Source organism: Argentina silus (genome assembly GCF_951799395.1).
Source record: "Argentina silus genome assembly, chromosome: 3".
Classification (NCBI taxonomy): Eukaryota; Metazoa; Chordata; class Actinopteri; order Argentiniformes; family Argentinidae; genus Argentina; species Argentina silus.
The window spans coordinates 13,024,610-13,048,719 of NC_139657.1; the positions used below are offsets into that span (position 1 = coordinate 13,024,610).

The following is a 24,110-nucleotide window of genomic DNA, read 5'->3' on the forward strand; positions in this document are numbered from 1 at the left end:
TCCCTGGGCGGCGGCGCAGGGTTGGTGATCAGCACGGTGGCGCGTTGTTGGATAGGCGCTCCACTAGGTTCAGCAAGGCGTTCGTACTTGTTGCCTTGCATTGGGACAAACTCTGGCACGTATGGTAGTTCGAACTCCATATCAAACGGTTGAGGGAAGATTGAAAAATGTGGAGCTTTTCAACCAGAAAGGATGGAGAAGGCGCAAGATGAGGAGTGTCGCTGACCAACTGATGACGCGATGATGACGCGATGACGCGAAGAAACAACTGCTTCTTCAACTGTGTAAAACATGTTCCCAGAAAACTTTCTAGAAACTGCACGCAGGGATTCAGTGAGCTGAAACGCTCACAATGTCGCAGATACAAAAATACATAGACAAGACTCTCTATTCAAGACAGACTAATCTGTTCTACATTTCAGGAACGTTCTGTGACGGTGCGCCCAGTTGAACAGTCTCCAGGGGTGTATGGAAGACCATGGTTTTTAAACCATCATCCTTGAAATGTTTCAACTTCTGGTTATATCAACCCAGAAATTCCATATCGGTGCATCCGATTCCCATCAAAATATGACACACCTTTACATGTTTTAAGGTAGTGTAGTCATAACCCTTGAATAAAATATATCACATATTAGAGAAGAAACTCATGTGTCGTGTTTTCAGCTACAATCTGTCATGCTGCTAGGGGCCTTCTCTCCAAATATGGTCAGGGCAAAGTCAGAGCTGTGTTCCTTGAACCACAACACTAGTCGTGGAACTCCGCCCAACTACCTCGGGTGTATGAACATTAGGATTTCCTCAAAATAAAATCAACGTTAAACATGTTTAAGCATTTAGAAATAGTAAATATGGATAAAGGAACCACACATTATATTTAACTTATCTCTAGAAATAAACATTTAATCCTCTCAATGTGTTATTTGTGTTTTTAAGGGTTTATAATTATTCTAATATCCTAATTTCCCTGATGAAAGACTGCTGGACTGTATAAGGCACATAGCATGGACTGTACACAAATATTTTGTCAAGACTAAATTTGATATTATCTACTCAACAACACTTCTTGAATGTGGATCATGAGTGGCGTCATCCAAAATGTTGGACAGCTCATTCATAGGGCACATATAATGGAATGTACACACATATTTGAGGAAGTTGGGAAATGATTTCAGGACCTTGGACAGCAACACATGTTTTAAGAGTAAAAATCCATTAACATTTTGTATGACAGCTCATAGTTGAAACTCGCTTGATTCATATTTTAGAAGTGTTGCAGAGTATCTCGATAGGAGCCTATCGTGTCCAGCTGGAGACCGCCAGTAGCGGTCACTAAAAAGTAGTCTCTCACTAAAAACCAATAACTATCGCCATCTACTGGACGGTTTATGTAGATCCCGTCACTACCACACCAAGCATTCCAAAATCTGGACTGTTGTGAAGAAAAACTCGATAACTCTGTCAGATGTTACAATTTAACTGGAATGCTGAAGCTAAAGCTATTCAGTGATATTAATTATCTGGTGATAAAGATAGTTTTAACGTAGCTAATGATGTTTGATACCCTAATGCTAGCGGAAGAAAGCACTCTGAGGTGTTTTGGAGCACAAGTCAAATCAATGAGAGAATCACGTGATTTATTGACGGGCGTCCGCGATAATCTCCCCTCTGTGACACAGACGTCAGGATGCTGATGACAGACCGGCTTTGGTGACAACTTTGTCGGAGTGTATGAACTAGCTGTTAGCTTGTATCCAAAATCACTACATGTAGCAGCTGTTGTCTGTCCTATGATCTTGAGAGATACTTGTTTTGTTGTCACGTTTGTTTGATAATAATCCTCGTTTAGCCTGATGGAAATGAACAAGCTAGCCAGGTAGCTAGCCACTTATCTACTCTAGCTAACAGGCATATATCCATTGAAGTGAGAAATGGATGTTACCAGCATAAACAAACATGATAATGGTGAGTATCACCATCAGATGTCTGTGTACTGGTGGATTAAGTTCCATACAATTGTTTTTCCGCTCCAATGATTTCCATATTTGCTTGTGTTTTGCAGCGACAAAAACTGATCTGAACTTGTTGCTTGAGTGTCTGAAGTACCAGATGAAATGTCCTGATTCGCAGAAACAAGCTCTACTCACCATCTACTCAATCTGTCAACAGAGAGGTCTGTACGCAAATACACACACACACACACACACACACACACAGACGGATTTTGGTGGCGCCAGGCTTGATTTAAATGTGTATACCTATTTACAGTTGAATGATACTTAAAGAGAGGGACAGCCCGCCTATCCAAAAACTCAAAGAACAGTTTGCTGTCCATCTCTTCAAGTATCATTCCCAACAAAGGACAAGGTGTGAGACACATTACAGTCGCAAAGGAATTGACAAATGGTGAGGGTGCAAATTCTTCAGACACATTACAGTCACAAAGGAATTGACAAAAGGATGTCTGCCAGGCTGATTCAACTGTAAATAGGTATACACATTTAAATCAAGGCTAGCACCACCAAAATCCATGTACACACACCCCCCTAACAGTACTGCTAGAACTACTTCTTACATCAATGTGTGTTTTCAAGCAATTGATTGGAACTGATTTAAGGCATATGTGACGATCAATCAGCCCAACCTCTATCTAGCCTATTACTCAAAGATAGATTGATCAATAATAAAAAAATAAATAATAATAAATTCATTATAGCACTGATGTCTCTCTCTTTCTCTCTCTAATCCTCAGAGGAGAATGTGGACCATTTTAGAGAGATGGGTGGTGTGGTGTTTGTTTACAACCTCTCAAAGTCCAGTCCTCACTCAGAGGTCAAGGAGACGGCTCTCTTCACCCTCGGAACAATAGCAGAGTCTAATGGTGTGTGTGCACATACGTGTGCATGTGCGTGCACCAATGCAGGTTTAAGATAACACCTGAAGCCTCCCAAATTTCTTTGGGAATTTCTGTTGCTAGCCATCTGTGTACTTGCAATCTTATGTTTGAACTTGTGTTGCTACTAAATGTATAATGTTGTTTGCGTTCTATGCTATAGTGTGTGTTTTTATACCAACATTTTACACCACACCTGAAGCTATCCCTCTGGAAATGTTATTCTATTCAATTTAATAAGCTATATGATAACACAACCCATTAAACCTGTGTCTCTTCCTGTGTTGGTACTGTAGTGTCCTGCAAGCAGGCTCTGTGCAGAAGGGAGACGTTCTCAGACCTAGCAGCCTGTCTGACGCGGGATACTCCTCTGACTCAGAGGAGAGTGGCTGTCTACCTGCTCTCTGTGCTCATTGCCAACAACAGTAAGACCATCTCGGAGTAAGGACCCTTTGTTGAGTTTCACATGCCTCTGTCTCTGGCTCTGGCTCTGAAGGTGTGTTTGTGTGCTTCCTTTTAGGGTCAGGCCAGACCTTTGCTCAGACCTCCGGCTGCTTGGACATTCTACTGGACCTGTTCAGGTAGACAACACTTCAGAGCACTGCTTTTGGGTTTGGGTTTACTCTGCCATGGTTTTAGCTATGGGTGGCACTGTAGTCCTGCACATTATCTCCCCCAAATCCCCAAATGACTTGTCCTGTTGGTTTTAATGCTAAATTGTGTTGATTCCTCTAAAGGTGTCTTCTGTGTGGGGGAGTCAAGAATTTTCCTTCACCGCTGCATTTGTTTCGCTTTTTTGTCTAGATCTGGTTTGCATTTAAGGACTTACTAACAAATGCGTTTGTTTGTACTGTATGTAGGCACATGCTGTACGAGACATTGCCAATGCTTGCTTTCCTGTTTCTCTCTGCAGGACTAGTTTCCCTCTCACCATCCAGGCCACCGTGAAGCCTGCCAATGTGACTCAGCTCTTTCAGCTGTGGACCTCTGTATCCAGTGCTCTCTGTGGCTGCGTCAACAACCCCCAGAACGGTAATGTATATGTCTGTTTGTTCGTGGGTTCAGTTCTTTCACATTAGTGAAGATGAAGGAAAGGACGTAAGGAGAGGAAGCCACTGTTGACTACCAGGATGCACTCAAAGTATATTGCTGTGGTTTTGTGTAGTCATGTATTCCCCCCCCCCCCCCCCCATGTATTTAACCCTTTACCCCTTAGAGGAGAGCCAGCGTATCTGCGTGTCAGCCTTCCCCCTGGTTAAAGACTGGCTGCAGCAGCTCTCACTCCCCTCCACTGAGATGGTTCAGCCCATCTGCTCTTTCATAGCCATGACGGTTGCCAACAACTGTGAGTAGGGTGACGGGGGGTGTTCTAAACATTACAGAGGATGTATATGAAATGAGTCAGGTTGACTTATAGCACTAATGCCCCCCCCCCCTCTCTCTCTGTCTGTCTCTCTCTCTGTCTATCTCTCTGTCTGTCTGTCTGTGTGTGTCTGTCTGTGTATGTTTGTCTGTCTGTCTGTCTGTCTGTCTGTCTGTCACTCGCTATTATATCTCTTCTCTCAGCATATGCTCAGCAGAGTTTTTCCTCTGTGGGTGGTCTGGAAACTCTGACCCTCACTCTGATTCGCTTAGCCTCTGACACGGCCGACAGCCCAATGGCCTGTCAGCTGTCCGTTATCATGACCAAGACCCTGTCAGCCTGTATCACTGACAACTGTGAGTAACGCACGCACGCGGGATTGGCCGGTTTAATGATCATACGGTAACCCGCAGGATTTGAAAATGCCCATGAACATGGGCAATGGGGAAGACTGTATAGCAGTCACCACATAATTGAGCTATTCAATGTATATTAAATATATGGAGCAAAGACGAGCATAATGTTTTATTTATATCATATAATACCGTATACCCCTCAACCCGACACACACACACACACATACACACACACACACACAGCCTATTCCCATCACAATCATTCCTCCCCTCTCACCACTTCTCTAATATCTCTGTACAGCTGCTCTGGCGTCTGGCCTGTCTCAGTACGGCTTGGTTCCCCAGCTCCTCTCCCTGGCCTCCAGCCCCAACCTGGACCCTACAGACCGGCTCTCTGTCATACTCACCCTGGGACACTGCACCGAGGCCTGTGGTACGACCAAAGCTCTGTCTGTCTGACTAAATCGCTATCCATATAGCTTTTAAGGAACTTCACTGTTCACCAATATTCATTTTCTCTCTCTCTCTCTCTCTCTCTCTCTCTCTGTAGAAGACCACCAGTCTCAGTTGTTGCAGTGTGGGGGTCTGTCTCTCATCATCACTATGCTCACTGAGTCTCACAGTGAAGAGCTCAAGAAGGCTGCTACCTTTATACTGCAGACCTGCAAACAGGCCAGTGAGTCTTAAGCACACACATCATACACACACACATGTACAATTTGCAATTTGTTGTTAGAGTTAGAGATTGAAATCACTGTTACTCCCATCCTCTCTAGCACGGTCATATAGTGACTACCTCTTCTCTCCCTCTGAAGCTGTGTCTCTGGGAGGCCCAGCCCCAGGAGAGTCTCAGGGCCAGGCCAGGGAAGTGGAGCCCCCTGGGGACATGAAGGGGTACTGGAGGTCAGCCAGGGAGATGCTGCACAGGATCAAGCAGCTAGAGAGACTCCAGGCTCAGGTGGACACATCATCACACAGATCAATGTGTGACCTACACACACACTCCTCAAACTATACAACGACACTGCCAAGATCACACAGCACACAGAAATTGTAACTATCCCCCTTCTAATGCGTCAAACTATCCAAACCTTCACACATCCACTGACTGACACGAACACACCTCAAAGTTATGTATGTAAACCTTCTCTTACGTGTGTGTGTGCTCGTGCGTGTGTGTGTGTTTGTGTGTGTTTGTGTTTGTGTGTGTGTGTGTGTGTGTGAGTGTGTGTGTTCTGGCGTTGTTTTACAGGGAACTGTGGAGGAGTGGGACGGGGACACACCAATGCTCCCAGACCAGCAGGGCATCACAGGAGAGACGAGGAAGGAGCTACCACTACCACGCATACCACTGCCTCCATCCTTACCCCCCCACCCTGCCTCTCTACCATGCTGGGAGGGAACAGCCAGAGGAGGGGACCAAGAGAGGGACGAGGAGAGAGGGAGAAGAGCAGAGAAGATGGATGAGGAGTTGGAGAGAGGAGGAGAGATGAGGGGGGAGAAGAGATGGGAAGGAGAGGAGTCGGGGATGTCCAGAGAGCTGAATACGGCCCGGTCTGTTCTAGAGAGTTGCAGAAGAGAAGAGAGAGGGAGAGGAGGAGGAGGAAGAGGAGGAGGAGGAGGAGAGAAAAAGGGTGAGGAGAGAGGGAGAGCAGGAGAGAGGAGGTGTGAGGAGTGGAGGAGAGAGCTGACGCCGGTCCAGTCTGTTCTGGAGAGTAGCGGAAGAGAAGAGAGAGGGAGAGGAGGAGGAGGAGGAGAGAAAAAGGGTGAGGAGAGAGGGAGAGCAGGAGAGAAGAGGTGTGAGGAGTGGAGGAGAGGGCTGACGCTGGTACGGCCCGTTCTAGAGAGGAGCGACAGAGACGATGAGAGGGCAGACTGGGTCCAGAGAGAGAGCACAGAACAGCACCCGACTGTGAGGGAGAATTCCAATGAGATTTCATTTGTTGACAAACTGCACCAATACAAACACCCCTTTCCTCACATTGTCTTTATGCCCCTGCAATCATGTTCAGCTGTGTCTGTGTGTTTTTCCAGGGAGGTGTGAGGAGGCAGATATTCCAAGCCAGCAGAGAGCCACAGAAGAAATCCACCCTTCCCAGCAGAGAGCAAGACAGGGAGAAGAGGCCACACACACACACTCACACACACCAAGAGAAGGAAAGCAACAGGGGAGGACACACACACGCTGCATACACACGCACACACACTTGTGGACACAAACAGGCAGAAATGGAGAGACACACAAGGCTTCACACACACCGAGGGAGGGCGAGGGATAGCGCCCGGGAAGCTATGAGGGGAATCTCACATCCCCGCGCAAGCACACTGGGAGAGAGAGGCAAAGACACAGTGCCACACACACACGCGTGCGCTCACACAAAGCATCACAGGGTGAGGGAGCAGACACACACACCTCCTGCGTCGGCCCTGTGCCATGCTGGGGCTGGTATCCCGCGGCAATCCTCTGACGGTGACAACATGACGTGCTCTATGTGCATGGGGAGCGGAACCCTGGTCACCTCCCTATCCCAACCACCAGAGGGAGCCAGAGAGACACACACAGAGAGGTCAGCGTCATACAGTCGCCAGCACTTCTGAGGAGTTTCGATATACTATTGGAAGCATATCAAAACTCCTCAGAAGTGAACTGAAAGTCAGATAAAGATAAAAGTGTTTTCACCACCGTGAGTGTGTATCCCTCACCTGCTTTATCAGAGAGAATCAGAAGGGCCTGCTTCACGTAATATAATATATAATATAATTATAGTGTAAGCGTACGGTAAGCGTTTGTGTCAGCGTACGGTCCTCTGTGGCTCAGTCGGTAGAGCATGGCACTAACAACGCTTAGGTTGTGGGTTTGATTCCCACCGGGACCATATATACTGAAAAATGTATACACTCATTGCAATGTAAGTTGCTTTGGCGTCAGCTAAATGGCATATATTATTATTATTATTATATTATTGTGTCGACGCCCTCCTGTTTAAACCTCTCTGGTTTTCCGCCAGCCAAGTGTTCAAGCACCCAGCCCCAGTGAAGCATTGCATGCCTAGGCCGAAGAAACAGATGGATGATGAAGGTACTAAACATTCACCGGAATATTCTAGTTTCTCACACCTTCAACGCTCTAAATGCCCTATTCACACTCTACGGTTGATAAAAGCTATAATCTTGTATTCCAAATGTCTGGGGTCACATTTTTTCTCTCTCTCTCTCTCTCTCTCTCTCTCTCTCTCTCTCCCTTCTCTGTTCAGATGCCCTGTCTGTGTGTTCTGAGCTGTTGGACAGTGAGATCAGTAAGATTCTGGAGACCCCAGTCACTGCCACTAAACCCTCTTCCTCGAGGTGCTCAGGTACGAGGGAGCACAGGCTCCATTGGTGTCAAACCCCAAGCCCTTACTGTAGCCCCTAGGGCCTCAACCCTAGGCCTCAACACATGCTCAGATGGGTGTATGCCATAGGCCGATGGTGTGAATGCACCTAGCCACTACACAATCGGCTAGGTTGTGTGTTGCAGTTTTACAGGGACGACGCACACGAATCAGTATGTCTGTAAATGTCCCCATTTTCGCCCGCCGGCAAATTGTACAACTGTAGTCCCAGGGCAGGTTGATTGTCTTCATGTTGTATGTATGTTTACCCCTCTCCCTCTCCCTCTCTCTCCTCTCTCTCTCTCTCTCTGTCTCTCTGTCTCTCTTTCTCCTCTCTCTCTCTCTCTGTCTCTCTCTCTCACTCCTCAGGCTGCGTGTTGCGGTTCTCGGGGGTGACAAGCAGGTCGTTCCATACCCTCCAGAGCAGGTGTCACTACAGGTGTGACATGCACATGGTCCTCCAGGAGGCCACGGACAGGGACAGAGGCCGTCTCCGAGCCACGCTGCAGAGGAGAGAGGCACAGCAGGGACACGGACTGGAACAAAGGGACAAACGCACACTAGGACCAAGAGAGACAGAGGTGGACAGTGACTTGGAGTTGGACAGTGACAATCACTGCAGAGGTAGGACTACTGAACCCATGAATACACACTCACACCCTCATGTACAGTATATTCATATTGCACACACGCACGCACGCGCACACACACCTACCCCTCCTTGTGTGTCTGTCTTTTTAGAATAACCTATGTACCTCTCTCTACGGTGCAGGAGTCTGATCTGGGTCTTGTTCCAACAGAGACCAGCCTGACTCCCGCACGTAAAGGAGGGCTGCTGAAGACCCTCTCCACCCACAGAGACCACCACAAGAAGACTGACCACAGCCGTAAGATTGACCTCCGTCTCAGGGCAGGGAAGCCATCACACTCACGGAATAGCAAACAACAATCCAAACTCCTTTTAAAGATGAGAGCTGAATTCTTTGTATTGTAACCCATGATTTAATTTGTCGTAAACAATCACATTTACTTTCTTAAGGGTGGGGGGGGGTTACTTATTTCGGTCATAAAGAGTTTTGGTCATAGTTTATTTAACCAAAGCATTAGATTCTAGGGTAGTTCATCCCATATAGTCTGTGTTCATCCCTCCCCCCTCCCCTCTTTCTCTCTTTCTCTGTCCTCTTAGGTGTCTCATTGACTCCTATGCGTAGAGGAGCTCTGTTGAGGAGCTTTTCCTCCAGCAGGGGGCAGAAGAGGGGAGGTGCTGTATCTGACATCATTATAACACTACCATATCAGTTTGGCCTTGAAGGGATAGTTCAGGTTTTTCGACATTAGACCACATTATCCACGTACTTGTAGTGTCGTAGACTCATCCAGACACGTTTTTTGGTGATATTTCCATTCTTGATCTTTCTTTGGCTGGCTCTGGGACTAGCATTTAGCCATACCAGTGTACAGGAATGGGATCACCTGTATGCTATCAAAAGCACAGGAAAAAAAGCTTTCAAAACATCTCCACGCAAAATGTAAAACATGATTTAATTATCGGGATAACACTGTGATGTATGTACTGTTGGCATTCTTATTGCCCTCAGCAATACTGTAAGTATGCCAAGGGCATATCAGGAAGTATTCTAGTTCTAATTATATATGCTTACGGTGTAATAGTGGAAATAACTAATTGCTTTCATGTCGACATGCGTTTATAGCCCACAAAGATGTGAGATGGCTGTAGAATTTCTTGTGGAGATGTTTTATAAGTAGTCTAAGCTCAAGCTCAAGAATGGAAATATGACCGAAAAAGAGTGTCTAGATGAGCCTACGACACTCCAAATAAATGGAAAATGAGGTCTGACATCTAAAAACCTGAACTATCCCTTTAAGGCTTCCCAGTTGATGATGGTCTTATTTATTGTCCTCTCTCTCTCACACACACAGATGTTAGTCTCACTCCACTGAAAAAGCCTCGTCCCTCTGAAGGTAAGGCCAGTTGAAATTCAATGCGTATTCAATGTTTTGAACTTGTGGAAGGGACAAAGTAGGGTGTGTGTGTGTGTCTCTGTGTGTGTGTCTCTGTGTGTGTGTGTCTGTGTGTGTGTGTCTGTGTATTTCTTTAAATGAAATATGTGATTCTGTAGCACTGATGCAGAAAGCTTTGTGTGTTTGTGTGTGTGCATGCGTGTGCGTGTGTGTTATATAATGTGTTATTATGTTGTTGTGCAACAATTAGACTAATGTCCTTGGAAGGAGGGGAGCAGCATTTCTGAGGTTAACCCTTCTTTCAGCACTGATGCACACAGTCTAGTAATGCTAGGTGATGCAGACTTGGGCCAGAAAAGGTCAATGTGAAGTTTAAAGCCCGGAAGTTGAGGTTTGAGGTGAAGTAGACCAGTGTTGGGGTCTTTGGGCTTATGGTAGAGATGGTAGCTAGAATTGAGTATCAACGGTATTGAGACTTGGGCTTAGGTAAGAGATGTTTGTTCAAGATAAGGATTTAGGTTTCAAATCTATGCTTAGGTTGAAGATTGGGGTTAGAGGAGAGACTAGAGTTATGAAATTCTCGTTTGAATCTGGGGATCAGACATTTCTGTTGTCCTATCTGTTGTGTATACGTGTGCGCGCAGTGTGTGCGTGTGCGTGCGTGCATGGATGCATGCATGTGTGTGTGAGGGAGAGCTCTCGTGGGACCCTTCCTCTCCAGTGTATTCCTGGCAGCAGATGGGCCTATCCCAGAGAGCAGAAGGAATGTTGAACTCAGGCCAGTGTTCTCACAGCGCAGGCCAGAGCTGGTTTAGAGCTATGCAGCTGTACAAAGCTGTTTCACACTCTGCAGAGTTGTGTGTGAGCACTGAACTACACACTATCCACGCTGTAGGCTGGTTAAGAGTCTCTGGTGAAGGCAGCCGTGAATCCATCTGATGTTTCTATGCTGTGACAGTGACGGTGTTGTGTTGTGTTTGGCGGCGAAGCTCAAGGCTACATTTTGTTTATATGAATGTCGTCCTTTTTCTTTTGAGTTGTGCTTGATTCTGTTGGCCAGCTGTACTCCATTGTGTCGCTTCTGTTGTTTGTTTGAGAGGGAGGCTCGAGCACAAACACATTTAATATTTTGTTTAGTTTTTCTGCTTCTTTGTTTCTTTCTCATCTGCGCACACTGTTTTCCAATCACTCATTCTGATTGAAAAGGCTTTTTTTTCTCTTTTTCTTTTTTTTCTTTCAATCTGTTGTGTTAGCAATGGTGTCGAACCGGTCGGCTTCTGTGTATTCGTGTTGAGAGGGTTGAGATTTTGTTGCACGCTCTCTCTCTCTCTCTCTCTCTCTCTCTCTCTCAGCAAAACACATGCCTCCTTCTCCTCCTCACTCTCTTTGTTTGAAATACTACACTCTATCCCTTCAGACTGTCTGTCGACCTCTCTTGTGCTTTCTCCACCCTCTCTCTAGCTGTCCACTGCACGCTTTCATTCTCTCTCTCCAGTCTGACCCCCCCCCCCTCTCTCTGTCTCTGTCTCTCTCTCTCTCTCTCTCTCACTTGCTTTTCTCTGTCATTTCTTTCATTCTCTTTCTGTCTCTCTCTCTCTCTGGGCAATGAATCCCTACCCTTCATGCTCTTTTGTTCTGTTAGCAGACAGCTGTATTAGGCGTGACGGGTGACGTAATGTCACTCCGATGAAGAAGAGGAAAGAGAGAGAGAGAGAGAAGGGGGGGTTCTCTTTATTAGATTGTCTCTCTGTTCAGCTCAATACAATATGGGAGCTGTTAACAATGATGTGTGTAACATCTGTCCCTCTCAACCAGACACACACACACACACACACACACACGTTATTTTGTCTTTACAAACACAGACAGGACAACAGATCATGGTGAAACCACTGCCGTTGATAACCAGCAGGAGGCTCTGTGTATGGGAGTCAGAGAACCTCCCTCAACTGTAAGTGTGTGTGTGTGTGTGTGTATGTGTGTGTATTGTATCTAATTCAAATAAACAGGTAACTCTACTTTGCCATGTTGTGCCGATCATCACACTCCTACTGGTCAATCCTGTGTTGAATGCAGTGAATGTGGGCAGCTCTGTTCAGAAGAGTCTCTGGTAAATGAATGGGTCTTAATCTATAGTAGAGAGACTGTATAGAGCTGGCAGTGTTCTAGTAACCAGGCAATGTGACATGGATGACAAAACTATGCTGCTGTGTGTGTGTGTGTGTGTGTGTGTGTGTGTGTGTGTGTATGTGTGTGTGGGTGGGTGTGTGTGTGTGCGCGTGCGTGCGTGCGCGTTCATGCGAGTGACCATGTTGTGTGTCATGACCCAGCGAGAAGACAAATGTTTCAGAGAATGAGATTTGTGTTGGTATCATGTTCTCCTCTCTGTCTCTCCCAGCACACAGAGCCTAGCAGTCAGAGTCCCAGTGAAAGGAGGAGCTATACAGTGGAGGTGTGTGTGTGTGTGTGTGTGTGTGCGTTCGTGCCTTTGTGATTTGTCTCATGTTTTCCTCTCTCTTCCCCTTTTTCTGTGGGTCTGTCTCTGTCTTTACTTTTTTCTCTTTTTCTCTCGCTCTCTCTCTCTCTCTCTCCCTCCCCCCCTCCCCAGCGGAGGGAGAGGAGGAACTTCTCCCGTGAGGAGGTGTGTTACCTGCTGAGAGGGGTGGAGAGGTTCGGTCTCTCTTGGAACTCCATCTTGTGGGCATATCCCTTCCAGCCTGGACGCACCAACGTCGACCTGGCTAAGAAATACAAACGTCTGAAGGTATTAGTATGAACAAACAGTCATGTTGACATGGTGTTATGTGATTTATTTTGCAAACTGATTACTCACTTGCTTACTGCGAGAGGATTTAGTGATACTTTTTTCTCTCTGTTTTCCCAGGGGGACAATGCTCAGGATATGAATTTGGCCTACCCCTGAGATCCTGGAAGAAGACATTAATAATTGGCTACTGTAAATACACTACATGGATTGTCTGAATCCACAATGAAACACTGTACTACTGTAATATATTGGTGAAATGCTTGAATTAAATCCCCAGTAATATATTTGGAATACTTTACACTAATTTAATCCCTCCTTGTATATTAATGTATGGCACTTGTATATTGTTTGGAATAGAAAAATATGTAATTGCTGTAATTGAACTTTCTCTAAACAGTTTATGTTCACTGTTTATCTATGATTTGAGATGGTTTCAATAGTGTCTTTAATGAACACACATGTTGTTTGATTTGAATAAAATGTTTGCAAGCAGAAATGTACAACATTTTCAGTGTCTTTCAAACTGAAATGCTCTCCACAGTTACATAAACAATGCAAAACAATAAACATTCTCCACCCCTCCGATATACAGAACAGTAGCAGAGATGTGATTTATCCTGATTCACCAGTAATCCCTGAATTTTTTAACCCAGGAAGACTATTAACCACAACTTGTATGTTATCATAACGACGGACCAGAAGCTCTTTCCCCTGGTTTTCTCAGCCTTGCCGATCACAGCCCTGAGTAGACAGGAAATCTACAGGGAAACACTAGAATCAAGTTATGCAGCCAGTATTGTTTATTGAGTTCAGAGCCCCTGGAATGGCAAGAATCACAGGCTGATAGCAACAGACTGATACTCTGCTGCTCTGCCTACACCTACACAGATCTAGGATGACTTTACCTTCCCCAAATCATATGCACAATCTCTAGGGAAGGAAATGCAAAACTGACTGTTGATCAGTGTCTAGGGGCAACTTTGTTCCACTTTGCTCAGCGTGTCACGTGCATGGCCGTAGGACTGCCTCTCTGTCCTGCTGGCCTGTGCTGTCACACGGAGTGACTGGAGAGAGATAGATGGTGGGAGAGGGTGTTTGGGGTGTTTTGGAAAGGAGACTTCTGTCTCAGAGTTCGGGGCTAGGTCTTTACTAACTGGCCATCTAAGACAGAAGTATGGCATTTTTTAGAATGTGTTTTTTTTTTTTTTTTTTTAAACCACCAACTACCCTTCACCTTCAGTGAAGAAGACATAGCTTGCATGATAGGTAGTGTAGATGTCCTGTCAGGCTTGTGTCCTCTGTAACATGTCCGTCCAAGTGGGTACTGAGGGACTAGAGGGCGAGATATAATGGGAGAGTAATGTCTCAGAATGAGGAAGTGGGGGCCTGGGGGATGGAGCGGTGGGAGAGTTATGCGAGGAGCAGATTTCACATGCACTGTAGCACAGTCACAGTGGAGACTTCTGACCCAGACCCCCCCCCCCGAAAAAACCCTTCCTCTGGAAAGAATGCTGCTGCACCCTGCAACCCCCCCCCCCATACCTCCTTTACTCTCTCCTTCACCCCACTCACACATTCAACAGCGCCACTCTGTGAAGGCTCTTTTTCTCTCTCTCTCCTAGTGGACACACACACACGTATGTTATGTCACGGGAATGAGTTCTGTGTGCGCCCACATGTGTGAATGTGTTTCCTCAGTATGTACACACAAATGTGTGTCTGGGTGTGGGTTATGGGCTGGCATGATATACTGTGGGTTATGTAACAGGGAGAAAGAGGAAACTCCCTGTGCAGAGGAGCAAAAGGGGATCCATGTGTGTATAAACACATTCATGCTTCCCACATGCTCCAAGCTGGCCTCAGTCCAGACTACGCCTTAGACTAGGACACCTCGACACAGAATAGCTAAAACATCCACAGCCATCATCTATGGTCTACCCAAAATGACAAAACAATAGAATTTGCAATTTGTTTATTGGGTCAAATTCAGAGACATTTTGTAAAGGCGTCAATTAACATTCTAAATGGTACACCCAATATGGTGGCAGGCCCTCATACATCATGAAACAATAAGTTATAATGTCTATTCTACCAATTCTAATATGGATGGTTAGAGACTATGAAGGGCTCTATTCAAACCCACAAGTCTAAGACTGGGCTTAATCTATGCACAGGAAACAGGTCCTGAGTCCTTACCTTTCCCTTAAATCCAAATCTTCTCACCTCAGCATCTGTGTAAGCGTTCAAATAGACTCCATATCCCAACTATGTAAACCTACATTTGTGATTGTGCTGATCATATCCCTGTTTAAATTACTGGATGTAGGTCACCCCCCCACTCCCATTTCTTGAGAATTTTCATAAAAAACAAAAGAATCAAGGTGGAACAATCTTATTTTATTTTCACAACCCAAGCCATCACTTAAGTATACATTCCTCACGACTTCTCACCATCGAGAAAATATAATAAGGTCACTTCCTCCGTTTCACAGAGTTAGAGAGAAGAATACAAGAGAGAGAGAGAGAGAGGGAGGGAGAGTCCAACACGAGTGTACATCATAGCATATAGGCCTATTCAAACACCGTTACAATTCATCAGGCGTACACACCAAGGAAAACATCTTGTCTTTTTCATACACAGATTTCATACATGGTTAACTGGACACGTGTTCTGCTATGCAGTGTTATGTCTATATGGCTCAGAGGTTGACTGGTCTGCTACTCTTACCCTCACTGACTGGTCTGTTACTCTCTCGTCCTGACAGAGGCTGCCTTCACCAGGGATCCCTTTATTAACCTACATTGTCACCAAAGGCAATTCAGTATTAACTTGTAACTTAACAGATAGTGGAGTGTTATACGCCTACATCACTGTCTCCTTGAGAAGCTGTTTAGTTTCCCTTTAGCCTTTTAAGATGAACTTTAAAGTTCTCTTCTGGGTTTCTTTTCTTGTGTTTTTTTTTTCCTTTTCTTCATCGTAGCCTTTTCAGATTCATATTTCAGAGAACGTCATTGTCCTTTTTTCGGCCTGTGTTTTCCGGTTTTTCTCTTCCGTCATGGTTTCACATCAACTCAGAGTGGCTGCCATCGGCAATGGGAATGTCGTCGGGAATGCTGATATCGTTGGGGATGATGTCATTGACGAGGTCATTGCCCGTCAGGTCTAAGTGCTTTAAGAGTCCGGTGTCACTTATCTCGTTACTGACATCAGTGGAGCTGAAGTCTGCCAGGGGGGCTGAGGAGAGGAGGGACTCTGGAATGACTGGCTCAGGGAGAATCTCCTGGGTGAGAAGGTCAGCATGTGGGAATGCCTCCTGCTCTAGGACAGGCTCTGGCTCTGGGACTGGGACTGGCTCTGGCTCTGGGACTAGGACTGGTTCTGGGACTGGCTCTGGGACTAGGACTGGTTCTGGGATTGGCTCTGGGACTGGCTCTGGGACTACGACTGGCTCTGGCTCTGGCTCTGGGACTGGCTCTGGCTCCTGCTCCAGGACTGGCTCTGGGGCTAGGACTGGCTCTGGGGCTAGGACTGGCTCTGGGGCTAGGACTGGCTCTGGGGCTAGGACTGGCTCTGGGGCTAGGACTGGCTCTGGCTCTGGGACTGGGACTGGTTCTGGTTCTGGCTCTGGGACTGGCTCTAGGACTGGCTCTGGGGCTGAGACTGGCTCTGGGACTAGCTCTGGCTCTGGGACTTGCTCTGGGACAAGGACTGGGGCCTCGCTGAGTGTGACCAGGGGCTCGGGTTCCGGATCAGGCTGGGCGGGGGCTGGGGTTTCCTCTACCGGGGCCTCAGGAGTGGTTTGGACCAGCGGCTCTGGTGTGAGGTCTATCAGTGGAGCTGAAGCAACAGGGACCTCCACGGGAGCCTCTGGTTCGGCCTTAGTGATTGGTTCTGGTTCTGGTACTGGTACTGACTCTACCACTGGTTCGACCACTGCTGCTGCCACTGGCTCCTCCACTACAGCAGGCGGCTTCTCCGCCTCCACAACTTCCTGTGTCACAGGGGCCTCTGCCTCCTGTGTGGGGACTGGCTCACCTGCAGCCTTCTGCTCCGCAGCTGCAGGCTCAGGGGTTGTTGCCGTGTTTTCAGCGCCGTTGGCCGGGACGTCCCGTCTCCTGCTGAGCCTGTTTCCCATGGCTGCACCTGAGAAGGAGAGGCACAGAGGAGAATGAGATTGGAGCACACACAAACACAAGAGCACAGGCTGTACCAGAAGAGAGCAAATCCATAAGCAGTTTAAGGCAGTTCCAATCCATACTATGCACTAGTGAGACAATCAAGATAATAGGAACAAAACACACAGAAAAGTTGTTACTGAGGTGAGGTGCTTCTATGATTTAAGGGGATGGTATGAGGCATGACAGTTCATGTCAATCTGTCTTTTGCTTTTGTTGTTCACCACTGCATGCAGGGACTGGTCTGGTGCTGAACTTGGCTATAGATCTTATTTCCAGAGCGTCAGTTCTCATATTCAATAGCCAACTGAAGGGGACAACATCTCCAGTCAGAGTTTGTCTGTGTTTGCCATTATTTATGACCCTATTGCATCTTGTTTGATTTTCACAGCACCAGTGTACAGTTTGTCTGTGCATGTATACATTCTCCGTATGAGTAAACTACAGATCACAGTGCAATAAAGTAAACCTGATTTGATTGGAAATAAATGTTATTTTATTGTACCAAGCAAAGTGAGAGGAAAGTCAACAGAAAAATTAACATTCTGTCTCATACAGGCTAAGAGAGGGTGGAGATCAGGTTTCAGAAGTGGTTTATCAACTCTGTCATCAAGGTCCTATGTGGATTTGGAGTGTAATTATGTAATCAGGGTGAGATTCTGAACCGGTCCTGTAGCTGATGTTCTACAAGTCTGACAGCCAAATCAGAACATGTCTTATTGCTGACAGTTACATAATTGTCTTTCATTGGAAACTGTCCATTTAATTGCGCAAAGTACCCATATTTTCCAATCAGATCCTTACTGCTATTCGATCTGCACTTAATCCAAATGGTTACCAAGTGGCAATTGGCAAACACACACATAAAAAACATAACCAATAGTGAGATATAGGGAAGTGGAGAATACCCCAAAGTAACGAAGTGTTTTGCAGCAAACAGATAGACTAACAGGCACTGGCGTTCTATGCATTGGAACATTATGTTCCCTTCCCTTACTGAATCACGTGTTCGCTATAGGAGCCTGAGGTGGGCGCGCCGAGCTGCAAGCGCACGTGCGTGGTATGTACATGTTCATGGGGTCCGCGGGTGCATGCGACGGTACATCAGACACTCCTCGAAAACGCGCTGCAAGAAAACCTGGCCATACATGTAATCAACACTACACTAGGCTTACTAGACACTTCTTTTGTGCGCCGCTCCTAACGAAGCGCACGGAGTCTTGCTGAAAGCTGAACTTAAGTGTTCGAGGCTACCTCGAATAATGCATTGACTAAAAATTTAGTTGATTATAGATACCCACTTAACGCATAGAGAGGTGATTGGCGATATAATACATTTACAATTTGGCTATATTGGCATGGGCACTCAGTGTTTTACCCGATTACTATTGCACTAATGAATCCTAAACCACACCTTCCAGCTGCTGTCCATCAGCAGAAACATGAGTCCCGCACAGAGACCTCTGCAAACTCACTAAACACCACCTCACCAAACTACCAACAACACCCTTAACGGTTGCATCTATGGCCAAGCAACCACATATTAATTGGCGCTAATTGGCGGTGAATGAGCAGACCTCGTATTCGCTTATGACATGAAATTGAACGGAGAAAGAACAAAGAAGCGCTCGCAGGCGACCCCGCCTCCCTCTATGCTGAACACGCTGGAAATTGCCTGGAGTAAAAAATCGAATAAAAACCTTACATAAAACAATACGTCTAAAATAAAGGAAATGTTCGATATTTTAGTATACAGTGGAGGCGAAACGAACCAACCTTAGTAGTTTTCAGTTGAATGAAAAAGCGAAGCTGCGCTTGAGCGAAGGCGAGGAGGGAGGTCTTCTTGTGCTCTCACGACTTGGCGAGGCACGGACTGACAGAGCGCGCGACAGAGAAGGGGAGGAAACTTCGGACAGGCGGCTGTGCGTGTTTCTTTGTGCGTGCCCACTTCCTCGCTCGTACACCCTGTGATGGTGTACACCCCGAGACTGTGCATCCCAATTGTCCAAAGTGGCTTCCTTTCCTCGCCTCCTCTCTCCTTCTTTTCCTCGCCCCCTCTCTCCTTCTTTCGCACTGGTTCAAATTTGACAGGTGTAACAGCAGATTCCCTACAGGTAGGTATATCCTACTGCCTTTCAAATCAGTGCAGCTGAAGGTAAAGCTAAGACACAAGGCTGAGGATCCACTTTAGACTATTGCGATGTGCACTTTTCATTTTTAAGTATAGTGTGAGCAAATCATGTTCCCACTCGGTATTGGAATGCTTACTGTATTGATCAAAAACCGTTTTTTGTGTTTTTATTTATTTATTTATTTTTATTTATTTTTTACTAATTGTCATTGGCCAAATAGGAGGAGATGTTCTAAGTTGAGATGTCACAAGTGTGTGTTTTGTGTCAACAATACTGGGTTACAGCGTATAAACACACAATACACTCCCTGCTACTGATTAAATTGCCGATCTAAACACTACAACAACCTTAGTCTCACTAAATCAGACTCTCTATGATATTCTGGGTTCCGAGATGAGAACAGCTTTAACATTTTTTTAACAATAACTCCACACCATGATCACATTGCATTTTTGTGATGGACTGGTTTAGGAAGGGAGGCTGAGATGGTAATTGGGAAAACAGGGAGGCTTCACTATCTAAGAATATTGATGCATGAGTTGATTTGAGCATACACAGTACCCAATATCGTGGGTTCAATTCCACACACGCTGACTCAATTGCCCTGGATAAGAGTATAACGACTGGAATGTAATGTCTTACTTGGTCAGGGGCATTGGGGTAGGATGGCTGTTAGCTATAATCAGACACAAGCAATTGACACAAATATGCAGTTGGAGAGTTATGTAACATCCATGTTGATGATACAGCCCCAAACAGATTGGCCTGAGCCCCTAAGGCCTGACTTTAACAAACTGTGATCTATGCATTATCACAATCTCACATCCTGTTTGTCAGGGTATCTGTTTCCTGGTTCCAGAAGATGAGTGGATGGTCATTATGTCTGAATGAACCAACACATAGCAACTGAATGAACCAACACATAGCAACTGATTATTTTATCCTGGTCTTTTCTTCGACCCATACAGTACACCCTTTTTGTTCTCTTATACCTAGTTGAGATTCTGAATCATTCAGGCATTTGTATGTTAATACAACAAGTCAGTGTCTAATCATTGGGACCTGGGGAGGGGTCAATCCCAAAAGGGAGAAAATGAACAAAATAAATGTATTTGTTGGGAGCTGACAAAGTGTGTTTGTGGCTGCTGTTACATACCCGCCGGACTACAGTTCATCACAGACCAAACCCTTCTGCACAATCCCAGAGAAGTTAAGGATGGGGTTGTGGTAGGCCTATACTGCTGAAGTATAACAGAAGGATCTCTGTCAACGGTACTTGTGTGAACCATGACTAAGTTTATGACACTGACAGTTCAATAAACCCTATATTCATCAACTTGCTTATCATGCACTGTTTCAGCAGAATATTTTCTCCAGGAAAAAAGGTATATGTTGTGCCCAGGTCAGTGTTCAGTACAACATTTCACAATGGTTTGTGCAATGATAAATCTACCTGGTTAATATTTATTTCACCTGAAAGCCTCTTCTTGTTCGAAGGTCGCTGTCTGTAGTCATCAACACCTTTTTACCCGGTTATTGATTTAAACCAACAAAAGAAATTCATTCAATGGTGAACTTTCCTTTGTTCATTTTCTCACGTCTTCCAATATTTAATACAGCGAATTTTCTGAGAAATAGCTCATCATATGCTGATAACGTAATTTGAATGTTCATGCTCATGCAAAGTGATCTAAAGCCATACGACAGACACGTGCACAATAGCGGAAACCTTCTATAAGCCTACATTTGTTGACATGTAGGGGGAAAAGTAAAAGACTCCCTTTAATAGACATGTAGCTATTTAATGCTCCGTTTGTTTTTCTACGTGCAGGCCTACTGATGTACTGGTGTCGTGTTGATGAGTCATGATGTCACCAGCTGTTATTGTGATCAGATCAGCTGACGCAAGTTGAATATTAGCACATGACCCCATTTTTCGAAGTGAAACTATATACTCAGCAATCAGGTACGCATTTGCAACAAAGATTTCGCGGTGCGATTTTAGAGAAAGATCATATTTTTCACGGTAAAATATATTACTACTTTCCTTTTGTTATAAATATTATACAATTTAGTCAACAAGTGTTGGCTTGCAATTTACTTATCTAATTCTTTACCAGATCAATATGAACGCCTAATCTTCTTGTAAAATGAAACCAACGATTTCCAGCACATGACATATTTGTATTTAAGAAACGTTTGATACAAACATGCTATAGCCTACAAGTTGGCATATGCCATACTCAGTACTAGCAGGGTCAATTGGCATATTATACAGACATGCTGTTGGTATTTTCTTCTAAAATGAAACCTTGTTGTACTGCACAGGTCTGTGTTAATGAATGTCAACATAATGCATTTTATCTGCCTAATGTCTGATATGGTAGGTGCAGCCATCAAAAGGTAGGGATATGGTGAGGGTTGCTCATTGTAACTGTGCAGCAAAATGGCGTTTTAAATGGCTATTGACGTTAGCAAAAGGGAAAGTAAGGTGGTTAGTTACAGCAACAGCTGCCTAATTAACGTTCTATTCTCTCCTCAGTGCTCGCAAAGTGAGGGAGTGACACCCTTATACACCACCCGTTCCTGTCTCAGCCATGAGGCTTGATAGGAAGCTGCCTTGCTGCTGGCCTCTGGTGGCTCTCTTCCTCCTGTTCATCCTCACCCAGCTGCTCTATGCCCTCGTTCTGTCACATGGTAAGTTTGTCAGCTCCACCAATGCCTGGATCAGCCCCTTCAACATCTGCCTCAGGGGACAAGATGGCGCAATGGCCTGCACTATGGCCTACTACAACGACAGCATGGCCACTGCTGGTGGAGCAGAGACAAACAACCAACTCCTAAGGGAGTTGGTCATCCTGAGCCTGTATGCTCCTCTGGTGCTGGTTCCCTTTGGTCTCATGGGCTTCCTGTTTGCAGTGCTCTGTAAGGATGGAGGGGTGCTGTGGTTAAGTATAGCCTGCCAGGCTCTCTCCAGCCTCCTGATGCTCCTGGGACTCTGTGTGTTTATGGGGCTCCACTGGCCCTATGTGAGCTTGGCTGGTATGACGGCTGGGTACTATATCTGTGTGACTGTGTTTGCTGAGCTGACCTTAGCAGCCAGGCTGACCTGGATGTCAGGGAGAAGGCTGACGGAGGATGAACAGACCGAGAAGCCTATAAAGGATTACCGTAAACAAGGGGGCATCTCAACAATCTGAAGTGGCTTCTTCTCTGCCATTTACATTCATCTGTAGTTACAGGGTATTTCAAAGCCTGGTGAATGGTTGACATTGATGCAATTGAAGGAAATGAGATGAAGAAACCATTGGGATTTCCTAAAGTAATTTATTTTTACTTTGGTAACAATTACAATGACAGAACTTTTCTTCGAATGGTCTACAAAAACAAGCCATAAGTCATTTCATTTTTTCAATGTTTGAACATAATGACATAAAAAAATTACTTATTGACGTTTGAAATAACAGTCGAAGTTCCATTTCACTTATTCAAACTGACTGTTCCTAAGACACTTGTTTCCTAAGGCACTTGTTTTGGATGTGTGTTCTGTGCTGCACAAATATGTATATTTTTTGCTGAATAAATAAATCTATTTTAAACTGTTCTTCTGCAAATACCATGCTCTGTATTTACATAAAATGCATTTCATGTTTGACACAGTAAAAGCATACACTCCACGGTGCTCCTCAGGGCTCATCTTTAAGTGAAAAAAATGTCCCTGACAAGCCGAAGGGCGTCATCATCAGCTATGGTCGAGCGTGACTTTGATTGGTCCTCTGCTTCTTCAGTGTCCTGTCCAGTGACCACTGGACCATGACCTGGCCCTGAACTTTGACCCCCAGACCCCTGCTCTCTGTTATTATTGGTAGTATATTGTAGTGTTTCCTCTTTAGTAATGTCCATGTCTGTCTCTGAAACATACGTCCTGTCCTGGGCATCAGAGTCTGAGGACTCCTCCACCACATCTGGTTCAGACAACCTCCTCTTCTCTTCAGCAAAGTTATGTTGTGTATTCACAGCACAGCCTGCCACACTGTTTCTGACCTGTGTGTGAGGAAAATGTGTTATTGAAAGAGTACAGAACATAATATCAATAAGGCTCTAAATCCATTGGAGGCCTGGAACAAAGTGTCAGAAGGTGAATGCTCAGAGGCTTTAACCTATGTAATCTGTAAACAAACTCAATCCAAAAGTTTAGCATTTGTTACATACGATTAGGGGATGCCTGTTACAACCGCAAAAACCTCACCTTGGCTAGCACCTCGGGAACATACGCCACCTTCTGGTCATCATGAGCAGTCTCATGATTTTCGCCTCTGACATCTGTGAGGTAGCTGATGGCCGCTTCCACGAGCTCTTTTTCGTTCATGCAGTAGGAAACGGTTCCACACACAACAACAGATTCGTGTTAGGCTAAATCATATAATCAAACCAGCACCAAGCATGGAATTAAGTCGAAGGCTGTTTATTTATGTCACATTTTAGCTAGCCACCTTCCAATTCGTTTACTCCTCGTTCTCTTGCCCGAAGTTATCCTCTTCAGTGACAGTGTCTCTTTTTCTTTCACTCTCTCCTTCTCCGTCGTTGCCATCCAAGACGGTAGTTCCCGTTGCCTTCCTGCCATTTCAACGATACACTCAACACTATCGGCCCCAACACGAAAAGACTGTTAAAACTAAGAAAGTATGTTTTTTCCCCCTTATCTCTGGGGTTTAAAAATTCCTACTTGACAGATTGTTTTGTTTATCTATGTTCCGTGAACACCGTCAGTGGAACTCCGCCCACATACTTCCGGGTTATGTAAAATAGGATTTCTGCAAAATAAAAGCGCCCACGTTAAACTTGTTTTAGCATTTTAAAATACTAAATATGGATAAAGGATCCACAACTTGTATTTAACTTATCTCTGGAGATAAACATTAAATCCTCTCAATGTTTTATTTGTGTTTTTAAAGGAGCAAGGCGAAATTCTGACATAATAATAATTAGGATGTTAGAACAATTACAAATCTTTAGTGGGCAATACTATACCAAATATGTTATGGAGATGATTATCTATATATTTGTAT

General features: G+C 45.2%; 3 protein-coding genes across 3 annotated transcripts; 1 reads left to right on the forward strand and 2 right to left on the reverse strand.

Moving 5' to 3' along the window:
* Positions 1-1,931: 1,931 nt before the first annotated feature.
* Positions 1,932-13,276, forward strand: terb1 (telomere repeat binding bouquet formation protein 1; the record flags this gene model as incomplete). Its single annotated transcript, XM_083666450.1, has 23 exons — positions 1,932-1,965; positions 2,063-2,173; positions 2,753-2,881; positions 3,190-3,318; positions 3,414-3,474; positions 3,807-3,925; positions 4,110-4,238; positions 4,460-4,612; positions 4,914-5,045; positions 5,163-5,288; positions 5,428-5,570; positions 5,865-6,003; positions 6,600-7,179; positions 7,621-7,691; positions 7,867-7,965; positions 8,353-8,607; positions 8,784-8,870; positions 9,170-9,244; positions 9,925-9,966; positions 11,832-11,917; positions 12,365-12,418; positions 12,575-12,730; positions 12,851-13,276. 23 exons carry the CDS (start codon positions 1,932-1,934, stop codon positions 12,887-12,889), a joined length of 2,949 nt encoding a protein of 982 aa, XP_083522576.1. The 3' UTR covers positions 12,890-13,276.
* A 1,833-nt stretch (positions 13,277-15,109) lies between these two features.
* Positions 15,110-18,811, reverse strand: LOC310801707 (uncharacterized protein). Its single transcript, XM_083665793.1, has 2 exons — positions 18,686-18,811; positions 15,110-16,877 (listed from the first exon to the last, which is right to left on the reverse strand). The coding sequence occupies exon 2, from the start codon at positions 16,867-16,869 to the stop codon at positions 15,796-15,798; it is 1,074 nt and encodes a 357-aa protein (XP_083521919.1). The 5' UTR covers positions 16,870-16,877; positions 18,686-18,811; the 3' UTR covers positions 15,110-15,795.
* Positions 18,812-21,621: 2,810 nt separating this feature from the next.
* LOC310802832 (uncharacterized protein) lies at positions 21,622-23,785 on the reverse strand. Its single transcript, XM_083667401.1, has 3 exons — positions 23,535-23,785; positions 23,291-23,426; positions 21,622-23,085 (listed from the first exon to the last, which is right to left on the reverse strand). The coding sequence occupies exons 1-3, from the start codon at positions 23,663-23,665 to the stop codon at positions 22,741-22,743; spliced, it is 612 nt and encodes a 203-aa protein (XP_083523527.1). The 5' UTR covers positions 23,666-23,785; the 3' UTR covers positions 21,622-22,740.
* Between the last annotated feature and the right edge of the window lie 325 nt (positions 23,786-24,110).

Coding starts and splice junctions, on each gene's coding strand:
- LOC310802832 (XM_083667401.1), bottom strand. CDS start 23,665: ATGGCAGGAAGGCAACGGGAACTACCGTCTTGGATGGCAACGACGGAG. Junction 23,427..23,534: donor AGGAGTAAACGAATTGGAAG/GTGGCTAGCTAA, acceptor TGTTGTGTGTGG/AACCGTTTCCTACTGCATGA. Junction 23,086..23,290: donor TTCCCGAGGTGCTAGCCAAG/GTGAGGTTTTTG, acceptor CCTCACACACAG/GTCAGAAACAGTGTGGCAGG.
- LOC310801707 (XM_083665793.1), bottom strand. CDS start 16,869: ATGGGAAACAGGCTCAGCAGGAGACGGGACGTCCCGGCCAACGGCGCT.